The sequence below is a fragment of the Parambassis ranga genome, chromosome 1, assembly GCF_900634625.1.
Source record: "Parambassis ranga chromosome 1, fParRan2.1, whole genome shotgun sequence".
Classification (NCBI taxonomy): domain Eukaryota; kingdom Metazoa; phylum Chordata; class Actinopteri; family Ambassidae; genus Parambassis; species Parambassis ranga.
This window is the reverse complement of record NC_041022.1, coordinates 14,789,505-14,813,190: the sequence shown is the minus strand read 5'-3', so window position 1 is coordinate 14,813,190 and position 23,686 is coordinate 14,789,505. Positions and strand designations below refer to the sequence as shown.

General features: G+C 40.6%; 2 protein-coding genes and 1 non-coding gene across 3 annotated transcripts; 2 read left to right on the top strand and 1 right to left on the bottom strand.

Annotated features, from left to right (window-relative positions):
• The first annotated feature begins 1,495 nt into the window (after positions 1-1,495).
• Positions 1,496-1,568, top strand: trnaa-agc (transfer RNA alanine (anticodon AGC)). Its single transcript has one exon. It is a non-coding gene; the product is annotated as a tRNA-Ala (tRNA).
• A 7,127-nt stretch (positions 1,569-8,695) lies between these two features.
• Positions 8,696-9,886, top strand: npy2r (neuropeptide Y receptor Y2). Its single transcript, XM_028413380.1, has one exon. The coding sequence runs from the start codon at positions 8,714-8,716 to the stop codon at positions 9,833-9,835; it is 1,122 nt and encodes a 373-aa protein (XP_028269181.1). The 5' UTR covers positions 8,696-8,713; the 3' UTR covers positions 9,836-9,886.
• Positions 9,887-13,327: 3,441 nt separating this feature from the next.
• Positions 13,328-21,764, bottom strand: LOC114442565 (PDZ and LIM domain protein 3-like). The gene is made up of 8 exons (XM_028416259.1): positions 21,635-21,764; positions 21,258-21,400; positions 17,243-17,394; positions 17,006-17,090; positions 16,739-16,926; positions 15,310-15,437; positions 14,017-14,128; positions 13,328-13,752 (listed from the first exon to the last, which is right to left on the bottom strand). The coding sequence occupies exons 2-8, from the start codon at positions 21,348-21,350 to the stop codon at positions 13,563-13,565; spliced, it is 948 nt and encodes a 315-aa protein (XP_028272060.1). The 5' UTR covers positions 21,351-21,400; positions 21,635-21,764; the 3' UTR covers positions 13,328-13,562.
• Positions 21,765-23,686: the final 1,922 nt, after the last annotated feature.

Sequence of the window (23,686 nt, the reverse complement as noted above, 5' to 3'; positions counted from 1 at the left end):
TTTAACATCCAGCGTGGTCTGGATATGTCTGACGGACGCTGCTGTTGTTGGGGACGGGTGTGCCTACAGTTATAAAACAATTATTAGAATAAAATATTGAAATATGTCAATTGTGATATGTTTATATACTCAAAACAGACAGGGAGCTGTGAAATGCAAACTTTGTTTGTTTGCAAACTTTGCATTCTACTTTTTTTCCATCATCTACTTTAACGAAATGCTGCCACACTGCAGATGTCTTTGACATAGTAGCACAAGACTGGCGTTAAGTGAAACAGCCAAAATTAAATAAATATTCTGCAAACCACCAGTTCTTGGCCTTCTGCCACTCTTCAATCTATCTGTCTCTAGTGTGTCGGGCTAATCCAAAAAAGTGAAAACAATGGGGGTGTTCAAGACCTTTGACCTGTGTGAAACCAAGCGGCAACCTTCGGGGCTCAAAGTGGAAGCCCATGCGGAAGTGTCAAAACTTGTAATTCACGCTGGGGGTTGGCTCCATAAGCGAGTTATTTCCCATAGACTCCCATGTTAAAATGGCCGATTTCACAGCAGAAAAGAACATGTTTACAGCCTGGTACAAAAAATCGCTGTGGTCTCAGATGATAGGTTCTCTTCTAGTGTCAATTGTACGGGGGGTGAATTTTTTTTCAACTCACTCGTTTCAATTGTATTCGGACTTAAAATTACGCCTAATTATAGGCGTTGCCGCTTGAGTGACAGACAGTTGACGTATCACAGCATGAGTTTCCTGCTTCCACGATCGCCCGCCCCCCTAAACCCCGCTCGTGCTCCCCCTCTTTGTCCATATTCGGAGTTTTAGTTGACGTGACACTGACAACATGGCGGCGGTCATCACGTCCCGGAACCTCCCACTGAGACTCAAAATAGCTCTTCAGAAACAAACGGGTGACGTCACGGAAGCTCTGTCCATAGTTTTTACTGTCAATGTGTGAAACCTATGCGAAACAGGCCACAGGTCTTGAACACCCCCATTAGCACTTGGTACATTCCTCCTGATGAAATTAATGTGGCAAAAAGTCAACCAAAAAAAGCTCCACTACTAGAAACATGACTCCACACACTAATTATAGAAGTAAGGAGGGAGTAGAGTGTGCACGGCACGAGCTGCAATTCCTGTCTCCACAATAGGGTCAAGGGGAATTAGCTCAAATGGTAGAGTGCTCGCTTAGCATGCGAGAGGCAGCGGGATTGATGCCCGCATTCTCCAAATACTTTAGTTTCAGTCAACAATGTATTTGACCCAGAAGTATAAATCAGCCTCTAGACTCTGGCCCTACACATTCTTTATAGCTGCTCTGTCACAAAGCAGGCACTTCCATCCAGCTAAACCCCAGACTGAATGCAGACCCATTAGCTCCAGCTAATGGTCGAATGCGTGCATGCATAATCATAAGTAGAGGTTGATGGATATGGGTTTTTCTATAGCCTTAGACACAAACTCTGCAGGTCATGGAGTAAGAAAAACCACTGAGAAGGGGAATTAGCTCAAATGGTAGAGCGCTCGCTTAGCATGCGAGAGGTAGCGGGATCGATGCCCGCATTCTCCAGATGCTTGTGTTTTCGTCAACAACAGCTTGATGCTCAAGCAAGGCCTGTTAGTGGTGCTGTAACGCTACCATAGAAACATGGCAAAAACAGAGAAGAATTAATTGGGCATGCACACCGTTGTGTTGTCAGAGTATGTGCATTGTTAAAGAAGAGGTGATGCTAGGAGGTCATCATTTTAGAAAAGGTGCTTATGAGTTGCAAACACAGAACCGTGGAAACATTGTTTTGTAATCTATCCACATCTATTCCAAAAGACCAGATCACACGATGAAAAACTTTTGCAGATGTACCTAAACTCGTTTCTGTGTGAACAAGGCCTCAGTCTGAGCCTGGACATTCTCTGGAGGTGCCCTATCACACAGACAACACACAGCACAACACACCCGGCTTTAGTGTGTAAAAGAGGTGAGAATGCAAAAAAAGGGGCCAGAATAGAGCAGAATTCACCTTCTGAGGAGACTCAGGTCCTTTGGGGTGCAGGGAGCACTCCTGAGGACCTTATGACTCTGTGATGGCATCTGCCATCTTCTACAGAGTGGTCTGCTGGAGCAGCAGCACCTTGACAGCAGACAGGAGACTGAATAGACTAATAAGGAAAGCCAGCTCTGTCCTGGGGAGCCCACTTGATCCTGTGGAAGAGGTGGAGATCGGAGGATGCTGGTAAAGCTATCCTACCTGATGGAGAACACCTATCACCCCATGCACAGCACTGAGCAGCTCCTTTAGTAACAGGCTGCTCCATCCACGCTGTGTGAAGTAGTGCTACCGCAGGTCCTTCCTCCCTGCTGCCATCAGGTCTGCTCACAGTAGACCACATACATATGTATATATATTTACACTCGCAGTTAAAACTATACTACCACCTGTGCCATAACTTGGCTTTGTTATACAGTGCAATAACTTTTTAAGCTCTTATGTATATAGTGTAAATTGTCACCATAACTGAGCATAATGTACAATAACAATTCAGTACTGGAGTCACTTTATTCTGTTATCATGACAAGCATTCATTCATTTTGTATTAATTTATATTTATCTGTTTTTTATGTTTTTGCTATTTCTTCTTCTACAGTGTGTGCTTCTATCTCACCTGATGTAACAATAAATTTTTTCTATGGGGGACTAATAAAGGATTATCTTATCTTATCTTAAAATAACAACGGTGAACAGCGAGAGCAGGAGAGTGGTGACTGGGGTGTTCCATAAAACCTAACAGCTTTTTCAGCGCGATGGGAGGTTCTCTGCTTGCAAATAAACTACCTCCACCAGAAGCATAATTTAATTGTCTAACTACAGGGGTATAGTGGAACAAGATGGTCATGGACAGAGGTGTAACATTACCACGTGCAAGGAGAGTCAGCTCAAGTGTCTGGCTAGAAGAAGAAGCAGGATCAATCTCCACATTCTCTTAACAGTTTAGTTTCTGTCAACAACAATATTATTTGAGATATTTTGTATGTATGAGGAAGCCAGAGTACCTGGGGAAAAAAAACCCAGTCTATCAAACCAAAACCCTTTTTGCTGTGAGGTGGCCATGCTAACCACTGCAACACCCTGGCAATAGACATTCGTAGGTGGGCAGTGGTGGTCAGTGAAAGAGCAGCGGCTTTTAAGGCCGATTGACACTGAGACGCTAAACATAACCAGGTCTAAAGCAGGTTAAGTTTGCAGCGCACGGTTTCATGGTGATCTATTCATGCTTGTGTCATCAACAGAATGTCAGAAAGTCTATTCATGGCCATAGATTATGTTGTAAATGTATGAATGTATGTATGAAAAAAGGCAAGGTTACAAAGTGGTTACAGCGATGGGCTGCTAATCCACGAGGGTTCAAATCCTATCCCCATCAGAAATGAGTTTGGTTTGTTTTAATTTAACTAAATTTGAGAAGACACACGTGAAATTCTTACCACCTTTCTGATTACAGAGCATCTACTCTGTGTGGAGAGGGTAGAAAACAAGCCCATTCAAAAAACAGCATGGAGTTACAGAGAAACATGTCCTTCTCAATTAAATATTTGCCACATTAAAACCATAAATTATTCTTCATGTAGCTGATTAATTTCAGGTAAGTACTGCCACATGCAAGGTATAAAGGTTTGTCCGTCTACTGGTCCATCATAGTAACAGCCTCCCCTGGGAGTCAATAAGTGGTTTCAACAGTGGAACTGAAGCTGTATTTTCAATAATAAATTAGTGATTATCAGTAAACAGAGCCAGACTACCCGAGACATGGCACAACACGGTGATTCTCAGATAAATGTTTTCTTGGTTGAATACATTTTAAAAAAACTTCTTACATTTTTATGCAAATTGCATTAGAAAAGCCGCTTCACGGCAGATGTGGCATGAACACATGACACATGACTGACAGCGTGCAGCCTTACCACTCTGACAAACGTGTTTTTGTCGTAATTACTGGAACAGCACCGCAACAAGATAAAGGGGGAAAACATAATACAACAGTGGCTCCTATTAAGAGGGGAGAGCTAACCTGCCCACACTACGTGTGCTAACTTGTCGAAGTTAGAAGCTACGTTTCTAAGAAGCAACAAAATATTTAACGCTAAACAGTTTTTATACATTAAAACTTAAAGCGACAGCCCGGACTCAATGTCAAACAGTTTCCTACCTTATTCACGGAGCTTTAGAGTCACTCATCGCCATGTTTACAGTCCACCATTACTGGACAGCTATAACCACAAGCGGCAATTGCGCAAAATGTCATTTTACACAAAAAAATCACAAAAATAATCCAGTCAACATATTGGTGTATTTCAAAAAACAAGGAATAATTATTAATAAAAGTTCTAAACTTCCAAATAGAGGGGAAAACCCGCGTTATGGCTTACTTCCGGTATTTCTCCAGCGCCCCTTGACCTCTGAGCAGATTTACACCTCCGCGAAAGGGGGAGGCAGAGCCCCCTGTTGTCCAAAGAGCAACAGTGCACCTTCTGCTGACAACGTCATGAACTTCTTTATTTACTTTTTTATTTAAACATTTGGTTACAGGTAGAAAATAGTTACTCATAAGGTTAAACTGTAAGGATCTATTTTTTTGTATGTTTAAAAATATTTTGGGTTTTTTAAATTCGGATAAAGCAATTTGTAAGCAAGGGATGCCAGAGCAACATGGTGATAATAGTCAGATATTATTTCTTGCTTGCATCACTGTAAGTCAAATGAGCCCTTTAAGCTTTTCGCCAGCAGTGGGACACATGCTATATCCACATAAATACCCAATAAATCCTAGCGGGAGCAGACAAAGATACAAAGACAACACTTTTAACCACAGAAAATAGATTGCAGCTCATTTCTTAGCATTTTGTCACAATCTTACATGTGAGATACATGAGAAGTGAGCCTTGTGCATCTTCTCATCAGTGTTTCCTTTATCTCTTGTTTTTTTCCATTTGTTTTCATTTTTAATTTCATGACATTGATCAATTATCATTTTACAGGTGGTGTGAGGCCAGCTGTGGACACAACTCTAGTAATTATGATAAAAATCAAGGCGGAGAGGTAGTCAAGCAGCAGTGTATTAGCCCTGACTGTGAGACAGCAGCACGTCAGTGTTAGTGTAAACTGACTGTGCACACACTGGAAGATTTAAAAGGACTGTAGAGATAAAAATAAACTCAAAACATGATGTGATGTTTGCATAGTGGTGGTGTGCCATTTTTCAGCGCATTGTCACTCCAAGTTCATCACATCGCTTCTGTTTGTGTTTTGTTACCATTTTATTGTCAGTTCACAATATGCAGGGTGGTGCAAGAAGGGAGTCATAACAAAGGTGCACTGCTGCGGGATTGTAAACGGGGATATTATTTGTGTGTGGTTAATCAACAAAACCCTTCGTTTTGTTCAGGAAGACATTTTGGGAAAAATATGCACTTTCAAAACAACCTCACAGAATGTGAACTTTTCTCTTATACCAGCAGCGTCTCCTTCATTCTCTCATCTGCCAAGGATGGTACGGTTAAAAAATAAGAAGAAGAACAACAAGATTTGTTGCCCTTTACAGTCAGCAGAACTGTCTGGCTACAGTCTCATGCCGTTGCCTGGAGACACTAAAGTGGTTACCTGTGTGTTTCAATGTGACAACAAGTTCTATGTATGTGATGAGTGTCATGATTGGGACTCTTTGTCAAAGGTGTTCCTCACTTGTCAACAAAGCATGCAGCAAATGCTAAATGTAATTACTTTATATACAATAAAGCCTGAATCAAACACCTAAAAGTTAGAATGTCCTTTGTAAACACACACTGACACTTGGCCTGTGGGTCTTAAGAAACCTAAGAAACCTTTATTAGTCCCACAATGGGGAAATTGCATTAATATCAGGTTGGGGGTGTGCTGCGTGAACAAAAGTGACGCTTGGTCAATAATTTGATTTAACAGATTATGATTAAGTATCCCAGACATGGAAGCGCTGTGCAGTTTAGCATATTAATGTCTGTGCTGTTCAGAATGATAAACGTGTTGTCGTACTTTATACACACAAAAACTCCTGCAGGAATTCAGATGTGCCGTATAAAGGCATCTCTGGAGCATGAATCTGTCCTGTGTGAGCTGATACTGTCATCCTCACTGTGCGTTGGCTCCAGTCTAATTTACTCTGTATGAGCCGGGACAATACCTCCACTCTACACACGATCAATAGAGCATTAAACAACAATGTGATACATACGGGTTCATTTACATGTTTCATGTGGTCAGGGAAGAAGACATGGTGGAGAATTAAATAATTACAATAACAGTTATAATTCTAATTAGAGGAAGACACCGTCTTCACTGTTAATGAGAAAAGTCATTATTCACTGCCATATTACTTCAATTAAACACTGAAGCTGCTTCAATGTTTTTTATTTATTTATCAACATCAACAATGAATTAAAATGCAAAAGGCGGCGCGTGTAGCAACATGATTCTGCACTTCATCCACATTCCAATAAGAATTCAGATTATTGTTTGGGCACAGTTGTTGTCATTCAAACCACATCACACTTCATAGACATTGTTATTTTTTTTTATTTTTCTTGCTTTGCTTTTAAAAAAATAAGGTAAACAATGTATGTACCTAACAAGGACTAATGTCTTATTTGAGGGGTTGCACATTCCTAACTCTTGTTTATTTTCTCTACATTAATCATGTTAATTAAGTTTAGTGCCACCCCATTATGTGCGGTTATAAGAGCTGAAGCTGTTTCTTTAATGACAGCACAATAATCTATCCTTGCTGTAAAGTTAAAATAAGGTCATCGTTCACACTGCGCTCCAGCCTCTAGAAATCATTGTGGAACCTTTTACCATGCCTATTTACTCAGGGTTTCCTGGTCTCGCTCATTACTTTACCATCTGTGTTGTTGCATTGTGGGTGAAGTGGGCGTTTGCCAAATGAGGATGTTGGACAGTAACTCAGTTTCTAATGGCCACACGGTGTCTTAGTGTATACCAGTAGGTGATCATATTAAGCTACTGCAGTTACATGCCCGAGACTTAAAAGTGTGGAATGTCATTGAGGTTACTGCTCAAACTGATGTTTGTATCGATGATAAGTCAGTAAAGTTTTAGTTTTAGACCTGTGCTGACATCCTGTCTGCACTGAAACAAGTGCTGTAAATAATGGATGATGAGAGACTTAAACATGCTCGCACCACTGAGTCACATTGTCTCTTATTAAAGGCATAACCTGATTGGTTAAAAAAAACACAATGCAAAGAGCCTAGGTGAACTGGACACACACAGTCTGTTTATTCATGGCCTATAGCCGACAGACTGTACTGTCTCTGCTCATCTGTGGGCACATGGAAAATGAATGGAAGGGTGGTGTGTGTGTGTGTGTGTGTGTGTGTGTATTAGTGCTCACAAAGTTGAATGAAGCCAAATTAGTGTGCAGGGACTGTTTTTTAGGTCACATTATTTTTGGATTGTCCATTTCTGCTACAATGAAACTAAACAATCAGTGGAGCGCAGCAGTGTGTTCATATTCAAATCATTATTTGTATTTTTCAATATGTGTTTTTTATTTATTCATTGTGTATTTAATGATTTATTGTGTGCAGGATTTTTCCACAGAGGCACACCCAGAGCACAGCTACAGACAATTAACAATATAAATACAGTTTAAACATGTATTAATCTGTCTTCTCACAGTCCATTCTGTTCATTAATGCATAAATCAGACATTATTTAGGTCTGTCAGCGGAAGACGCGCTTCCTTCCTTCCCTGCAGCCCGCCTCATCTTTCGGGTCTCTGTCACTGAGCAGTTCATGCGCCCTCAGACTGCAGTGCGCACGGTAAATGTTGCGCGCTATGCTGTTGCGCGCACTTTGTTCTTTCGAGGAAGAAGAAGATTATTCTGTCGGTGTTTTTATCTTGAACGAGAAGGAGCACCTTAAACTTTTCACAATGAGACGAATCTGAACATCACGCTGCAGATAGAGGTGAGTGGAATTATCTTGTCTCGATACTGATGCTTCATTTTATCCTCGGAAAGCATTTATTTTTCTTGGTGTATTTGTATTTGTATACACGCACAGGTGGCAAAGTCACGCAGCTCATATAGAGACACAATTCAAAAATAGTTTAGAAATTAAACAATAAATTCCTGGCTCTATTGTCATAGACCAAGGTTTGCAGCTTTAATATTTTCTGTAATAATGAAAGTAGTCTACATTTTTTCAAAGATTGAAAGAGGTTTATTTGTCATCATCTGTACTAATAACACAAAAACAAAAAAACAAACACCATGAATGCTATGTATTATGTATATATATACAAATATATTATTTATATATAAATATATTTATCATTTTATATAAACACAGTGCAGGTCATTGCTGTATAACATCCAAATCTAATGTGGCATTTATGTGACATTTTTACACCTTTTAAGCTGAAAAACTAACAACTCGGTCACTTTGTAGTGACAAGTCTATTTGAGATGATGCATTATATAAACTGAAGTTTATGATGTATTTTATATAATCGTTTTATCTCCTACACATCATCTAAAATGATAAATCATCTTCTTGTAATACAAATGAGTCAGTAAACAGGTCTGATCAGTGTGTCTCAGTGTGTTTATTACTCTAATTAATGCACATTTCCCTTTAGATTGACTAATGGGGACTGTTTACCATGGATGCAGCAGAAGAACTGAACATGACTCAAGCGGAAGATTCTCAACTTGAAGTTAAACCTTCTAACTGCTGCTCAGCTACCATGATAAATGATGAGAACTTTTTGCAGCTTAATGACAGCACGAAGCTGGTGGGAGTTCAAGTTATTCTCATCCTTGCTTACAGCACAATCATCCTGTTTGGAGTCATCGGAAACTCCTTGGTGATATACGTCGTCTACAAGTTTAAAAATCTACACACTGTGACTAATTTCTTCATTGTGAACCTGGCTGTTGCTGACCTGCTGGTGAACATGCTGTGTTTGCCTTTCACCTTGGTCTACACTCTGTATGGTGAGTGGATGCTTGGTCAGGTCTTATGCTACATGCTACCCTGCGCCCAGGGTATGGCCGTGCACGTGTCCACCATAACCATGAACATCATCGCCTTGGACCGCCACCGGAGCATCGTCTACCACATGGAGACCAAAATGTCCAAAGACATGTGCGCTGTGGTCATTGCAATCACGTGGGCTGTCAGTGTCGTGTTGGCCAGTCCGCTTGCCATTTTCAGAGAGTACGAGACATTCGATCTTTTACCAGATACGTCTATTCAAGTGTGCACGGAGAAATGGCCTGGAAGCAGCATGAACGGAACCATCTACAGCATATTGATGCTGCTGGTTCAATACGGTTTACCTTTAGCTATCAATTCTGTTGCTTACATCCGCATCTGGAATAAACTTAAGAATCACATGACTTATGGTCGAAACGACCGCCATCAACGCAGGAAGAAGACCACCAAGATGCTGCTGACCATGGTGGTGGTGTTCGCTGTCAGCTGGTTGCCTTTCCATGCATTCCAGTTGGCTATTGACATCGACAGCACTGTGCTGTATATGAAGGATTTCAAGCTGCTCTTCACTGTGTTCCACATCATGGCCATGTGTTCGACCTTTGTCAACCCCATCCTGTATGGGTGGATGAACAACAACTACAGGACAGCTTTTATGTCCGTGTTCAGGTGTTACTGGCCGTTTAGTTGGATGTTTGGATGCTCCAAAAGCAGAGGGGAAGACGAAGTAGAAGAAGAAGAAGAAGAAGGCAGGGTTTGTACGGACTGCAAATCAGCTAATGTCTAAGGATTTACAAAGAGTTATTTGTTTCTTTCTGGGCATTGTAAACCTTCCACACCGAGGGATGATGATATCGATTAGAAAAAAAGCTTCAACCTTTAAGTAACCATTACTAACACTGTCCCAAAGGAGGGTCATACCAACCATCCTGCTTAAGTCTGTATTTCTGAGCTATAGTGACTACCTGAGTTAACTGTTTTTTTTGTAGCTGTTATGAATCTTACATTTGGCCGGTGATGAGTCAGCCAATTACAGCTTAATTATTTGTTACATGGACTGAATAAAAATACTAATAAGGAGACTAAATTTTCCATTTCACTATAAAAATAGGATTACCTGGATATGTCCTTGACTTTAAAATAGCTTTAAACCTTATTAATATATATATATATAACTCTGGGATTAAGATTAGAACGGTTGTTTGAGTGTGTATGTTGCCCTGTGATGGACTGGTGACCTGGTTGTACCGGGTACAGGGTGTATCCTGTCTCTCACCGGTAGACAGCTGGGATAGGCTCCAGCCCACTGTGACCCTGCACTGCAGGACAAAGCGGGTTCAGATGATTGATTGAAGATTAAGAAAACCTTTATTTGTGCCACAATGTGTTGATGAGTCAAAGTTTTTAAAAGCCTCCCTGTTCTGATTGCTTTACCATAAAGGCTGTAAAGGACCTTTACCTGATCTTGTCTCCTCTGATCATTTATACAGTAATCGTAATAAATACTAATGTATAGTAATCAAAGTGTTTTTTATTGATCAATGATTAGTCGCATGCAGGGAAAAAGAAGCTAATAACAAACCACTTTCTTGTATTAGTTTGCAACTTTCTGGCAAGTGAATGAGCCTTTATAGTACCTTTATTTTGCTAAGTAAAGCAGACAGCCTTTTTAAATCACTGGTGCACTTTGAACAAGGTCCAGCTTAGATGAAGGACTCTCACAGTTGTATGGATTTTGGCTTCAGGGTCAGTTTAATGTTACAGTTTTAGACCTGAGGGGAGTTACTTTTGGGGTGTCGGTATTTTATCCCTTTGTAGTCGGCCTCTTTATTTATTACCAGGAGGCTGCTTTGCAGTAAAAGGTAGCTCAGTTTGGTAAAAGACCATGTTTCAAAACACACATTGTTTAAAGGCAGCTTCATCTGTGTTACATACTGGTCTTGTTGCTATAGCTTTTGGTCTAGTAACATTTTATTACATCATTCGTAAGAATAAGCAGTCATTATTAAGAATTAAAACGACTGTCATTACACAATACCATGTGTGTGTCATCCACTCATTTCAGAAACAAAAAGAGTTCATCAAAGCTGAGGAGAATGTCCTGCTAATAAACTGAGCTGCAAGAAGCAATATGAAGACTCACTGTGGATTCTCAGTGAGTCTTAAAAAGTTATATGAATTATTTGAAACAACAATCTACAGATGAATCAATAACTGTTTCTCAGGCCAGATTTTTTGTGCGATCTGGAAAGCGTCTGTTTTAATTCAGCGGACTGTATTAAATGAGGGATCTGTGATGACAGAGGATGGCTGACAAAGCTGAGCTGATGATTTTGACAATCATGTCCTGCATGCTGAAATACACCCATGAATGGATAAACTATCATTAGATACATCTGATCTGGTCATTACATGTAAGACTGCCATGAAGTAAAAACCATATTTTACCCTAAGTCATGGTGTCTGAGCTGCAGTCACAGAGGGATGTCTGCATCACGGGTTCTGCAGGAAAGTAAAATAGGCCTTCTTATTAGACAGAAGAAAGGAGTCCCCCCCCCCTCCCTCCCGACTTGTCTTTGTTTGCAGTGAGCATTGTGATGGCCACTTTTTGCTTTTACAGTGATTACACCGGTGCTCAGGTTTTGACGAGCTCTTCCTGTTGACCGTGCCCACACTGATTTACTTTGCCTGTACGTGAGCAGCCGAGGGACTGGGATGTTAGCTGCAGGTCTCCATTTTTAGTAAGCTATTTAAGGTGTGTTCAGCATTTAATCAATAATTGTTCCTTTAGCTGTCTGACATTATTGAAGCGCTGGTGCTGCCACAAAGAGTTGCCTTTGGGGGATGAGGATACTTTGAACAATAACTTTGAAACAAATTAAATTAACCATTGACTACTGATGGTCTATTCTTTTTGCTTTCAAAAGGGAAAGCACTTAAGTCACACCCACTGTCCGTCTCTTGGCCCTCCATCCATATGTATAATATTTGATTAATGGCATTTTGTCAGTGCAGAAGGTATTGATTTTTTTGTCCATTAATTTCTATTGTAGAATAATTAGGTGGAGCTGGCAGCATAACAGCGCGACAGGATATCCATCGGGGACGACTTGCATAAAGAACACAGAGTTTTATTGTTTAATGGTGCTTCACTGAGTCCTTTATCCCCTCTGAGTTTAAGTACACTGCTGCTACTGCAGCACTAATGTGAAAGGACTAAGCAAATATTTATCAAGAGCAAAATTAGACCATTTACCATGGTGTCATAAGTTAAAACAAACCAAGATCTTTTTTTATTTTTAATATTGTTCTTTAATGGACTATTGGACAAACATGATTTAAATATTACCTTGTAGAAAAACTGTAAATCCTAGGTTTTGTCACCAAAAGAAAACACAGATAAACATTAACTGCATTGTTAAGGTCATGACTTCTTGTTGCTGCCTGCAGGAGTGACATTAAATTATTTTATTAATGCAGCATGTGGTGCAATAACTTGTGATTGGACCGGCCATTTTATATTTTCAAGCTGCATTTGAGACAGTGTAACCGTTTAATATATATTATATATATATATATGATTTGTCATTTTCACATATATTTATATGTCACAGTCTTAACTTAAACATTGAAACTAGATGTTGACAGGATTTAAATAAAGTTCTGTTCTGTTGTTGAAAATGTGAATGACCATCACAGGTCAACTTCTTATTAAAGCATGTGGAATCTCAGCTAAAACACATGAGCCGCTGCGCTTTACACTGCTGCAGCTGTTGGAGGCGCATGGAGGTCTAATAATCTACAATAAGTGAGACCGAGTAAGCAGCAAATACTCACAATCCCCCAGCATGATGCCATCATTCAGGGATATTCTTAAGCTGGAGCTCACTGTGCAATGGGAGGACCTGATGGAGGAAAGAAAAGAGGGGCCTCGTATTCAATACCTGGAGGGCAAGGCCAACACTACACTACACTCAGCATTACATGTGAGAGGAAGAGAAGAGCCAAGCATGGAGGATATAAATATGGATCTGGATCAAGAGAGCAGATCTGTGGGAGACCTTGTTCAACCTTACCTGAGTCCTGAGTCCCATCACTGATGATGTGCTCTAGCTGAGCATCAAGATGCTTGATTAGAACAGCACGTAGCATTCACAGGAGCTTGTTTTTTGTCAGAATTTAACACATTTATTGCACCATCAAATATAAATATATATGATGGTACATTACTACAAGTAATGGTGAATTTTTTCACAATGAAAGAAACTCCACATATAGATTTACAGTATGAACAAAGGTCTTTATTAGATAGACATCAAATTGTGTCTCTTGTTGTTCTATTGTTCTATTGAGCTCCTTAAACTGTAAAAATACATTGAATGTTCAGTTAGAAATGTTTTTTTTTCTCAAATACTGTTGCAATTGAAAGACGTCAATGTGCAGAGAACACAGAAACAGATGTATGACAGGGAGGTTTGAGATATGTGTGTGTGTGTGCTCATAAAAAGGGGGATCTACGCTGAGGGAAATGTTGTGACGAGGTCGTGGCCCTCCGGTGGTCTCATTCTAGAACGAGCGTGAGTCTCACAATACAGCTGTCCCTCCACAAAGAAATAGCCCATCTGCTTCAGGTTGACGTCACAGTCGGAGCACACAAAGCAACCAGGATGACGATATTTGTCCCGAGCTTTCACCACCGTCCCGCTGTAGCATCAAAAACACAGAGGCGTGAATACAGTTATCACTTTTTGTCATGTTTGCGTGTTGTAGCATTATATTGTCCGATGAATTAAAATGTAATTGTGGACACTGATATCATGACGGATGTGTAACTGTGTGTAGGAGTGCAGTGTTGCTGCTGTAAAACTGTATTGCTTTGGTTGTTTTCTGAACCTTTTGTTTGTACTGATGCACACAGTAAGGTCTTGATGTGAATCACAGATGATGATTGCTTCTATTTTTACTCACACAATCCCATTCCCACACTTGTCGCAGACGGGCAGTTTCTGCAGGTTTCCTGTGGGTGGAGTTGGTTTGGTTGTCGGGGCTTTTACTGTCCGAGTCACAATAGGACGAGTGCCTGCTCACACGAGGGAGAAAGCACTCAACAAAAATAAGCCCCTTTGATTGGAGCACATAATTAACAACAAAACACTTGAGGGGTATGAGGCAGGAACACTTCAGGAAAGTTATACATGCCCTCTTGAATCCTAAAAGACACTTCCTGTTGGGTTATAAGAGTATTTCATAACGGCAACTCTATCAGGACTCATTTAGTAGTCCTCAGTTAATAAAGGTAAGTGCTTTTGTATTAGCATATTATGTTACATTAATGATCTTTAAATAATAAGGCGGGGGTACATTGGAGTGTGTGTATATTTGCATGGACAACAAACTACTTTTTATACCCTTAACGTGAACGAGCATGATTTCCTCCAAGCTGTTTATATGCAGCCAATCCAAGCTGATTCATGGTGTTCTTGCATAGCTTCCCTTATACACAGAGGATTATGTGTATTCAACCAACAATAAGGTTATGGAGACATTCTTATGTAATCAGCACAGCATGGTCACATGACATGATGACACTTGTGTATATACTGTGCTGTATATATGGTAAATCCTCTTTGGTGCATTGCATTTCACAATAAAAGGTTTTTTTTTTTTGCAAATATAAACAGATCAAAAATAAAACAAACAAAGTTAACCTCCATTTCTCGTACTTCCACATGTTCTTCATGCTGCCACCAAGTGGCTGGAACCTGCATTTTTTTCACATTTTTCTTTTTCTTACCAGAAATGTGGACTATTTTCTTTTAACCGCGCATCTCTACCTCTCACAATACAGAACTGATCATGAACAGGTATGAGTGTTGTTCTGGGTCAAATTTATGGCAAACCATAAATGGTCAATGATAAAATGGTGTTAGCACGTTTCCACCTACTCAAAGTGCTTTACACTACTTTACATTTACCACACACACTTACACACCAATTAGGGTTAAGGATCTCGCCCAAGGACTTATCGGCACACAGTCCAAGTTCCACTCAGTTAGAGCTGAATGATCACATACTGCACCAATATCTATATACATGTGAAGCTGCAGCAGCATAACTTAGCCTAGCATAGAGACTGAAAGCAGGTGAAATGAGATCCCAGCTCTGTTCAAAGGCATCTCCTGAGCATTAAAATCCAAACTGTGAGATGCTTCTGTGTTTTGGAGGAAACAGATCATCGGGGGGTTAAGAGGAACTGCTTACCATCACTATCAATGAATTCCTGGAGGGCTTTGAAGGAGCCAGACTGCCGAGGCTCCTGGGGCTCCTCCTCATCTTTTTGTAGCATCCGATACACGTCAGAATCTTCAATGTTGGTCAAAGTCCTTGGACTGAGCAGACATACAAACATTTATAAAAAACACACACACTTACACACAAATTCCAAGCATAAATCCACATTCTTCAAAACGCCTTATGACTGTATTAAAATAAAACCTCTGAACTGCTTTGCCTTGAAGCTGTTGTTTTGCCAGGGCAGCAGATCAGAAGGGATAAACCAGCTTGAGGCTACACAGGACAGTAAGTCATGACTGAAAGGACCAGGGTGAAGAACCCAGCAGCATCTGGTGGTGATGCTGCAGACTGCAAACAGATATCCCTGCCTCCTTTCACCAAATGTGTAGGAGAACCATGACAAAACAAAGTGCAAGACAGACTGTGTGTCTGTTCGATGGTACAAACATGGCAAGCTCCACATAGGCTAATAATATATGTGATAACAAAAATCTAATTATGCATATGTATGTCTCAATTCCTACACGTTGGTCCTTGAATCAGTGAAAGGGCTGCATATATTCTTCAACAGTTTCAGCCATGACTTCAAGTTACACAGCATGATATTGTATTTTAGGCTACATAAGGCTAGCCTGTGTAATGTTTTGTGTGCAGTGCTCATGTAAATGAGACTATAGTTGATGCCAGGTTTTATTCTTATGTGATTCACTACGTGTCTTATTGGGCCACAAAGACACCTCCTCCTGCAACATGCCGTCAGAGTGACACACCACATATCAGAGAGCCCAATGAAGTCCAAATGACTGCACTGACCGGAGCTGACTGGCAGGGAAATTCAGGAGGTGAGTCATGAACAGAGCAGGTGCACTACAGTATATATAACAGCAGCAGAAACAAATCTAAAGACCTGTGAAGTCTGAGTGACTGTTAAACCTGAAACTCAAAACTCAAACGGCACAAACTGTAAGATTTGGCCTAAGGGTGGCGCCACAGGAAAGGCAATGTAATACGTTAACTACTGGTCAGTTAATCAGATCTTATGAAACTCAAGTCAACTTTTTAAAAGATTTCAGACAGAAAGTGTACTGTAAAATGAGTTTTGCAAATCACTTAGTTCTCAACTAGAAAAAGGTCAAACATTGTTTGTTTTAGCCAAGTGAATTTTTCTTTTAATAATTTTATGTGATTAATGACTTTTCAGCAACTTGAAACAACCACAGGCTGTATTATAAATCCTGCTAACCTTCACCTGCAATGCTAACATGACAAGGTATGCTGTGATGAATTAAGGGATGATTTTTTAAAACTTTTAATGGTATTGAATGTGCAAAGATTAACATTTATGCCCTGAACATGTATAAACACTGGGTATTGAATTGCAAGATGGGATGAACACCTGTCAGGCTTCTGCTGAACCAGGCCTCTGATCTGGCCCTCCATGGCATCCTGGATGTTGCCCGAGGAGTAGAGGCCTATGGGTGTGTTGTAGGACGTGCTGACCACCTGACGCTTGTCATCAATGTTGGCCGCTGCGACAAATGGTTGAGCCTTTCGGTTGTGAGCAGTGCCAATGGGTTTATATTCCTGCAGGATGACAAATGAGGCGAGGACACAGAGTGATCTGAAACTTATACTGAACATGAAAACTGTGAGTCTTACAAACCTGCTGTTCTGCTTCCAGGTTTATTTTAAAGGGGTGAGCTCTACCCTGCTCCATAACACGCGGAGACCACAGCCTGGATTCATTCCTGGGAATTAAAGACAGATCCTGGTCAGACTTCATCTCAACGTGACTGATGTACTGACTCTTTAATGTCTCTTTTGAGTCATGTCACCATTTAAAGTAATAAAAATCACGTGTTGCATGTGTTGTATGTGTGTTTATGTTCCTGATCCTAACCTTTCAACAGTGAGAGAGAGCTGCTGGGTGGATTCCTTTATCTTGTTCTGGGCTTCACAGTGCAGCATGTCGGTGGCTGGGACTCCTTCGATGGCCAGAATGACATCACCGGGACAAAGGTTGGCGTTGGAGGCCTTACTGCCGGGAGTGATCTAGAGGCGAGCAAATGAGAACAGCGCCATGTGTGATGATAGGAGCAGGTGACACGATGCAGATGTGAAAGAGAAGGAGAATGTTTGACAGAGCATATTTTAGATGTTACTAAATATGTTACTATGACAACAACAAAAAATGTTTTCCTTCTTTTTCTATTCGTATCCATCTGTATAATGTCGAAACAGGATGTTTAACGACAACAGTTTGTGTTTTAACACTTCACTGTTTATTTAATTTACTGAAAATAAATAATCTCATAAATTAATTTGGATAAAAAAATTAATAAATAATAATTTCTGAGGGTCATGGGAATTATGGGACATGAGCAGCTTCCTGATGTAGAAAGTGTGCTGCTTGTGCAAACATTGCTTCCTGTTATTTATTCTGAAAACATTTATGAAAACATTTGCAGAGTAAATGTCATTAAGCATTAAGCAAACCCAAATCTGAGCATGTATAAAATCATTACACACCAAAACAACAGATGAATGACTAGCACAGCAGGTAACAGAGAAAAAAACACGTGGGAACATGACACAATAAAACCTCTTCCCTCTGTGAATCCCCTCTGCACCTCACAGTATGTGCAGATGCTGCAGCCCAGTGAGGGGCCTGTTCTCCATCTCTGGCACTTCATTTCCTAACACAGTACTCCACAGCTTGGAGTCCCTGGCTCCTTTCCACCCTGCTGGGATCACAGCTTAAACACAGCTCACCTGGCATAATAATATAATCAAAAGCACAATACAAAACACAGACTCATTTCATGACCCTCAAATCTACCATTTTCTGAGAGCGTCCACACTGCAAAACAGAGGCTGCTTACATTACCAGGCATTGCCCTGGTTGGTATGCATGCATGTAAACTGTACATGTCTTGTCATGGAGAGTAAACATGCACAGCTTCCCAGTAAGTAACAGCATCCAGATGAAGGGAAGTGGATGAGGATGAATGAGAAAGCCACCAGGGTCACAGAGAATACCTGAAGAGGCAGCTTCAAACCCGACCCAGCATTCCCGCTTACACTACACAGGGCATGACCTATGTTCAGTCATATTACATTACTGGACAGAGCAAACCGAGCTCCCCTCAGATATTGCATTGAAACTTAAATGAGGTCATTTGCCTATAAATAACTGTGGATGAAAGTGCTGAGGGGATGTCTCATGCTGCCAAAGAGGGAGCAGTAATTTACAGTGGAGCATTTGTTGGAGCGCTGCTGTCAGACTGTGTGTTTTATTGCCCTGTGCACAAGTATGCTTTTTATTAGGTCCACACACCTCAGCTGTCGTGTCAAACATTTGTCTTTGTTTAAGTTATTATAATATCTTTCCATCTTGTTGTTGATCTCTCTCTCTCTGCTGCCTCCTTGTGTCCTCTGGCTCAATCCAAAATACAGTATAAGAAAGAAGTGAAGAATTTAAACAGTTGGATTGAGTTAAGGCCAAAGTATGATACAATGGAAACTGCGGTTACTTAAAGGACCATTATGTCGGATTTAGTGCGCTCAGTTACGCCTCCTGTTCCAAGCTTCTCTGAGAAACTACTTAAAAAACATAAAAATATATATAAAGTCCTCTCTAGAGGCAGTGCTGGTGTGACACCACATGGTAGGCTCTGTGGAAGAGGAAGTGATCCTTATGTAGCATAATGATTACTTCTGACATTACACACGATTATTTAACTATAAAATGGATTATGGGAATTAGAATGTTTCAGTGCAGATGTTAAACTTGACTTTTAAACATGAAACATTATCTTCAACATATCCACGTGAAAAACAGACAATGGATGGGTATGAAACATGGTGGACTTTCACTCAGTCCAAGGTTCAAGTCCCCTGGAACTGTTTTCATTCACTGTTATGTAATCTCTGTCTCTTTTTTCTTTAAAGTTATGTAAAGAAAACAGAAGGAGAAAAAACTTGTCCCATTTGTTGACATTGCAAATATCAGACTTCAGTCACAGCAGAGTGGGTATGATATGATAATATTTTTGCCTAACAAAGATTCAAAGATTGATTTAAGTAAAGTTAAAGACGCCCTCACAGCTGCTTCCTCATGCTGCATACTTTTCCTGATGAAGAGAAAACTGATCTTGATGTGTAAATTTAGCAGAGTGGCCCTTTAAGGCTGCTCTCTGCAGAAGAACAAGATGATAATCATTTTGTGTTTACTTTTTCCCAACCAGCTGGGAACACCAGCAGGTCACAAGGAGGAGGATGTTCCTGACCAAAAATGGCAGTGAAGGCAGACACTGGATCCACATGTGCTTGAAAGGAGCTGGTGGTCCCACAGTGGCAGTGAGTGGTCAAAAAAACCTCATCACAACTGTTCTTTCTCTTGATCACATACTGTGTCATTCACCCTTTTCCATCCCTGTCCTCTCTCATCACTGAACTCGGAGAGTCCGCTAACACAACAGGTGTGAGGGTACTGGACAGAGCTGGTGGTTTGTGACCTAACTGTGCTTCTCGTCAGTAGTTCCTGAGGTCTTTCCCTAAATATAGACACACACTGGGCGGGATTACATCTGACCCTGGGTGACTCTGGGGATTCAGCCCACAACAGCCCTCACAGATCAAGACGCATTTAGACCATTTTCTGAAAACTTGGAGCCATGAGCTTGTTAAGGCTGTAATCTCAACATCTATTTTACTTTTATTTAAGTTTTGTGTGTGTGTGCGTGTGGGCAGCTCTTAAGGTAAGAGATTGCACATCTCACATAATTACACCCTCCTGTGGTCCTGTGAAGAACTGCATAAAGGCAGACTTGTCACCATAGTAACCAATAGAATAGCGGCGAAGCTTGTAGCAGAAGTGAGATAAAATGGTTGCTTTTTCATCAAACTGTGATCTTTCCTTAAACCAAACCTTGAGGTTTAAGCATCTAAACCAAATCAATCAGAGGCTGAACATTTCACACATAACACAAAACACAATGTTCCAAAAACAATGTATTTATACTGGACAAGAAGTCTGTAGCTGTTTACCTTCTTATCACTATGAAAACATATATCAAGATGAACACTGCCTCCATAAATGGGCTCAATATGTAGTGACTGACTTCATATCAACAGGAAATACCATATTTCCTCCAGGAAACTATCACTTTCATCACACATGAAGATAAAGATTCAAGTTTTTATACACAGCTCATGTTTACAGCAGCTGTCTTCCACTTCACAGTGAGGCTTTCTTCCACACTTGTCATCACCCCCCCGCCCCGTCTCCCTGCTCGTCCTGCCTGCTGCTGTCCTTTTTATGAGGATGATAAGCTGCATGATGCTGTAAGTCCACCCAAAGCTGGACTTTAACTGTCTCCTGAACAGCTGCGCCGTTATAATAGAAACATCACAACACTGTGCTCATCTCCCTAATCAATGACAAATCTATTCTTCTCCATGCTGACCACATGTGTGGAGGTTTATGGTGCCTCAGGAGTATTTCTTCGTCTCTGTTTCCTGTTTTTCTTTTAGCTGGAAATATTTTCCTCTTGAAATCTACTCGAGTGACTTGTGAGATGTGAGATGTGAGGTGTGTGTGTGTGTGTGTGTGTGTGTGTGTCAGGACGCAATGTAAGCTGCTATTTGTATCTAAGCCTCTTGCATTTGTGGCACAGGTGCAGGCTCCATACCACAGCAGAATGGGAACACTAAAGCAAACAGTGAATTCTCTGGACTGGACCATAACCAGAGGTTAAACACACATTTATATTCACACACTGAGTATATGGCAAATGTTATAACCACAAAATGATCATCTAATTCAAATTATTACAACAACCACACAATAAAATTAAATAAGAGCCATGAGAAGTCCAAGTTTCTTCTATCCTTATAATAGACTCATCACTCACCCTGGAGATGGTCAGAGGCTGGTTGAAATCCTTTCCTCCTGTCAGGCGAAACCCCCAGGGAGCCGGCCCATTCAGCACCACGTCTAGTGGCATGGCCCTTTAAAGTCGCCCTGCTGTTGTAACAGCAGACAGTAAACTGCACACTGCAGACAGGGAGCAGAGGAATATCAAAGTGATGGAGAGCCATGCAGGGGGAGGAGAATGGTCAGACCCCACCCCAGCAGTGAGGTAATTGGTCACATTTTAGGAACTGACTCTCAGTCCGGTGGTTCTTTATTGTGTCTTCGTCTCTCTCCAAATAGAAGCCAGTGTTTTACTTCCTATATCACTTACATGTAATACATAGTTTAAGATAAGGCTGTTTCGGCTCCACTTACCTTTATGGACACTTGCAGATGGAGGGAAGATGTTAACCAGCCTCTGTCAGAAGCCCCCTCATCCCGGGGCAGCACAGGGTCTGGCTGTCCTCCTCTCGCTCTGGTTGACGGGTCCTGCTGCTCCTGTCCTTATTTGGTGGTCTGAAGGCAAAGCTCCTCTGTGAGGCCCTGGAGGTCTCCCAAGCACATTCCAACCACTATTGATCTGGACTGGGCCCAGGACTTGCACTACTGACTTGATAACAATCCAGTCATTTGTCATTATTTGCATTCATAAAATAAAGGTTTAATTGCAGTCAGCTCAGGAGAGTTTTTTTCTGATTTCCTTGTTCCATTCATGTCTGCACAGCATCAGAGTATAAAAAAGACCAAATCAGTTTTATGAGGCCTGTGTCAACAAACTGTGAGTAAGGCCTGTTAATCTACGTCAGCTCTGACCGCCTCTTACTCCGAGCAGGGGATGTTTTCATCATGTAAATGAACGAAAGAGCCCATTAGAGTCACACCACAAAATTCACCATCTGCACACGGCCTCCATAATCCCTTTTTTCCAACAACTGTGGATCAGATTTATGGTTTGTTTCTGTGGTTACCAAGGTGATGCAATTCACAGTCAAATAAGACACAGTCACAGGCCAGCGTTTGTCTCTAAAAACTAACTGACTCTGACAGTCATGTAAATGTCATTTGTCATGTAAGATGTGAACAAATTTAAAGTGGAGATGTGAAATTATGCGGTTGCAAGGAAGTTGACCTTTGACCCCTTGAGTATAAAATATCTCTGGCAGTCACCTACATGTGTGAGTGTAACAAAATTTTAAACTTATTTCTAATTCACTGTCTGAAAGGTTAAAATCTAATGAAGCAACTGGACCTAAGGTATGTAAAATTCAACAGTGATGTTGAAGTGTGGTAGGATGATCAGCCACAGACACAACACTTGCCAACTGGTGAGGCAGGCAGGTGCTCAGGGCCCCAGGACTGACAAACTTAACTACAGCAGTGCCAGTGTACAAAGCCTGCAATGACTGTAGAACACCTACCCATATTTGTAAAGTTTCTAAATGTTGTATACACTACTACTATTACTAATAATAATAATAATTTTGAATATTTACTCTTGCTGGTGTCAGATTATTTGTAACATAATGGTGATGAATGCTGGTTGGAGACAGGCTCTACAATCACCAGTTAACAGATGCCTGTGTAAAATGTGTGTTAAGTGTCATTGGCTTGTCATTGGGTCCAGAATGCACATGCTAGTTGGCTGCTAGCTGTCTGATTTATGGTATAATTGTGTTATTAAACATTGAGGTTGTCAGGTAGAAAGAAATGTGTGTAGAAAAGCTTTAAAGTACTGAGAGATGACCTTATGAACACTTAAGCACATCACCGCCACCAACTACTGTGTGAACAAACAGGAATAGAGTGCATTCATGTGCGCTGCACCACCTCTGTGCTTGGAGAGGGTGAAGGTTACCTTTGAACTTCCTAAAAAGATTAGACTGTGTGTCTACTTTGTAACACTGAAAGGAGAAAGTAATTAGAAATATTTCATCTAACAGCTGGATTTTATTAGCAATACAGCCCCATAAAATCAACAAATGCTAAGATACTGTAGAAATACTTAGGTCCAAGAGTGTGCACTGAGATTGATATTAATACGAATAACATATAAGATTTACAATTTTCATTACATGTATAAACATATCAGGATTCAAATCAGTTTGTTGTTGTTTTGTTTGTATCAAAGGGACACAAGAGGCCTGTATGCTTAAACACTGAAAGGTCTGGTTATGTTCTCTGCACACTGTCCTAGACTACATATGCATAAATTAATTTTTTGCATCACAGAAGAGGTTTACATATACATGGCTATTAAATTATCGAGTTGGATGTAAGGCAGCAATTGCCAACTCTACTGAATCTACCTACAATAACCTCAGTTTAAATACTGAAAATGGGGAAATAAGAAAAAGAGGAGCGAGGGGAAAAAAGTGGAAATTAGCACCACTGATGAAGAAAATGTGAAGAAAGAGAGGAAACCAAATG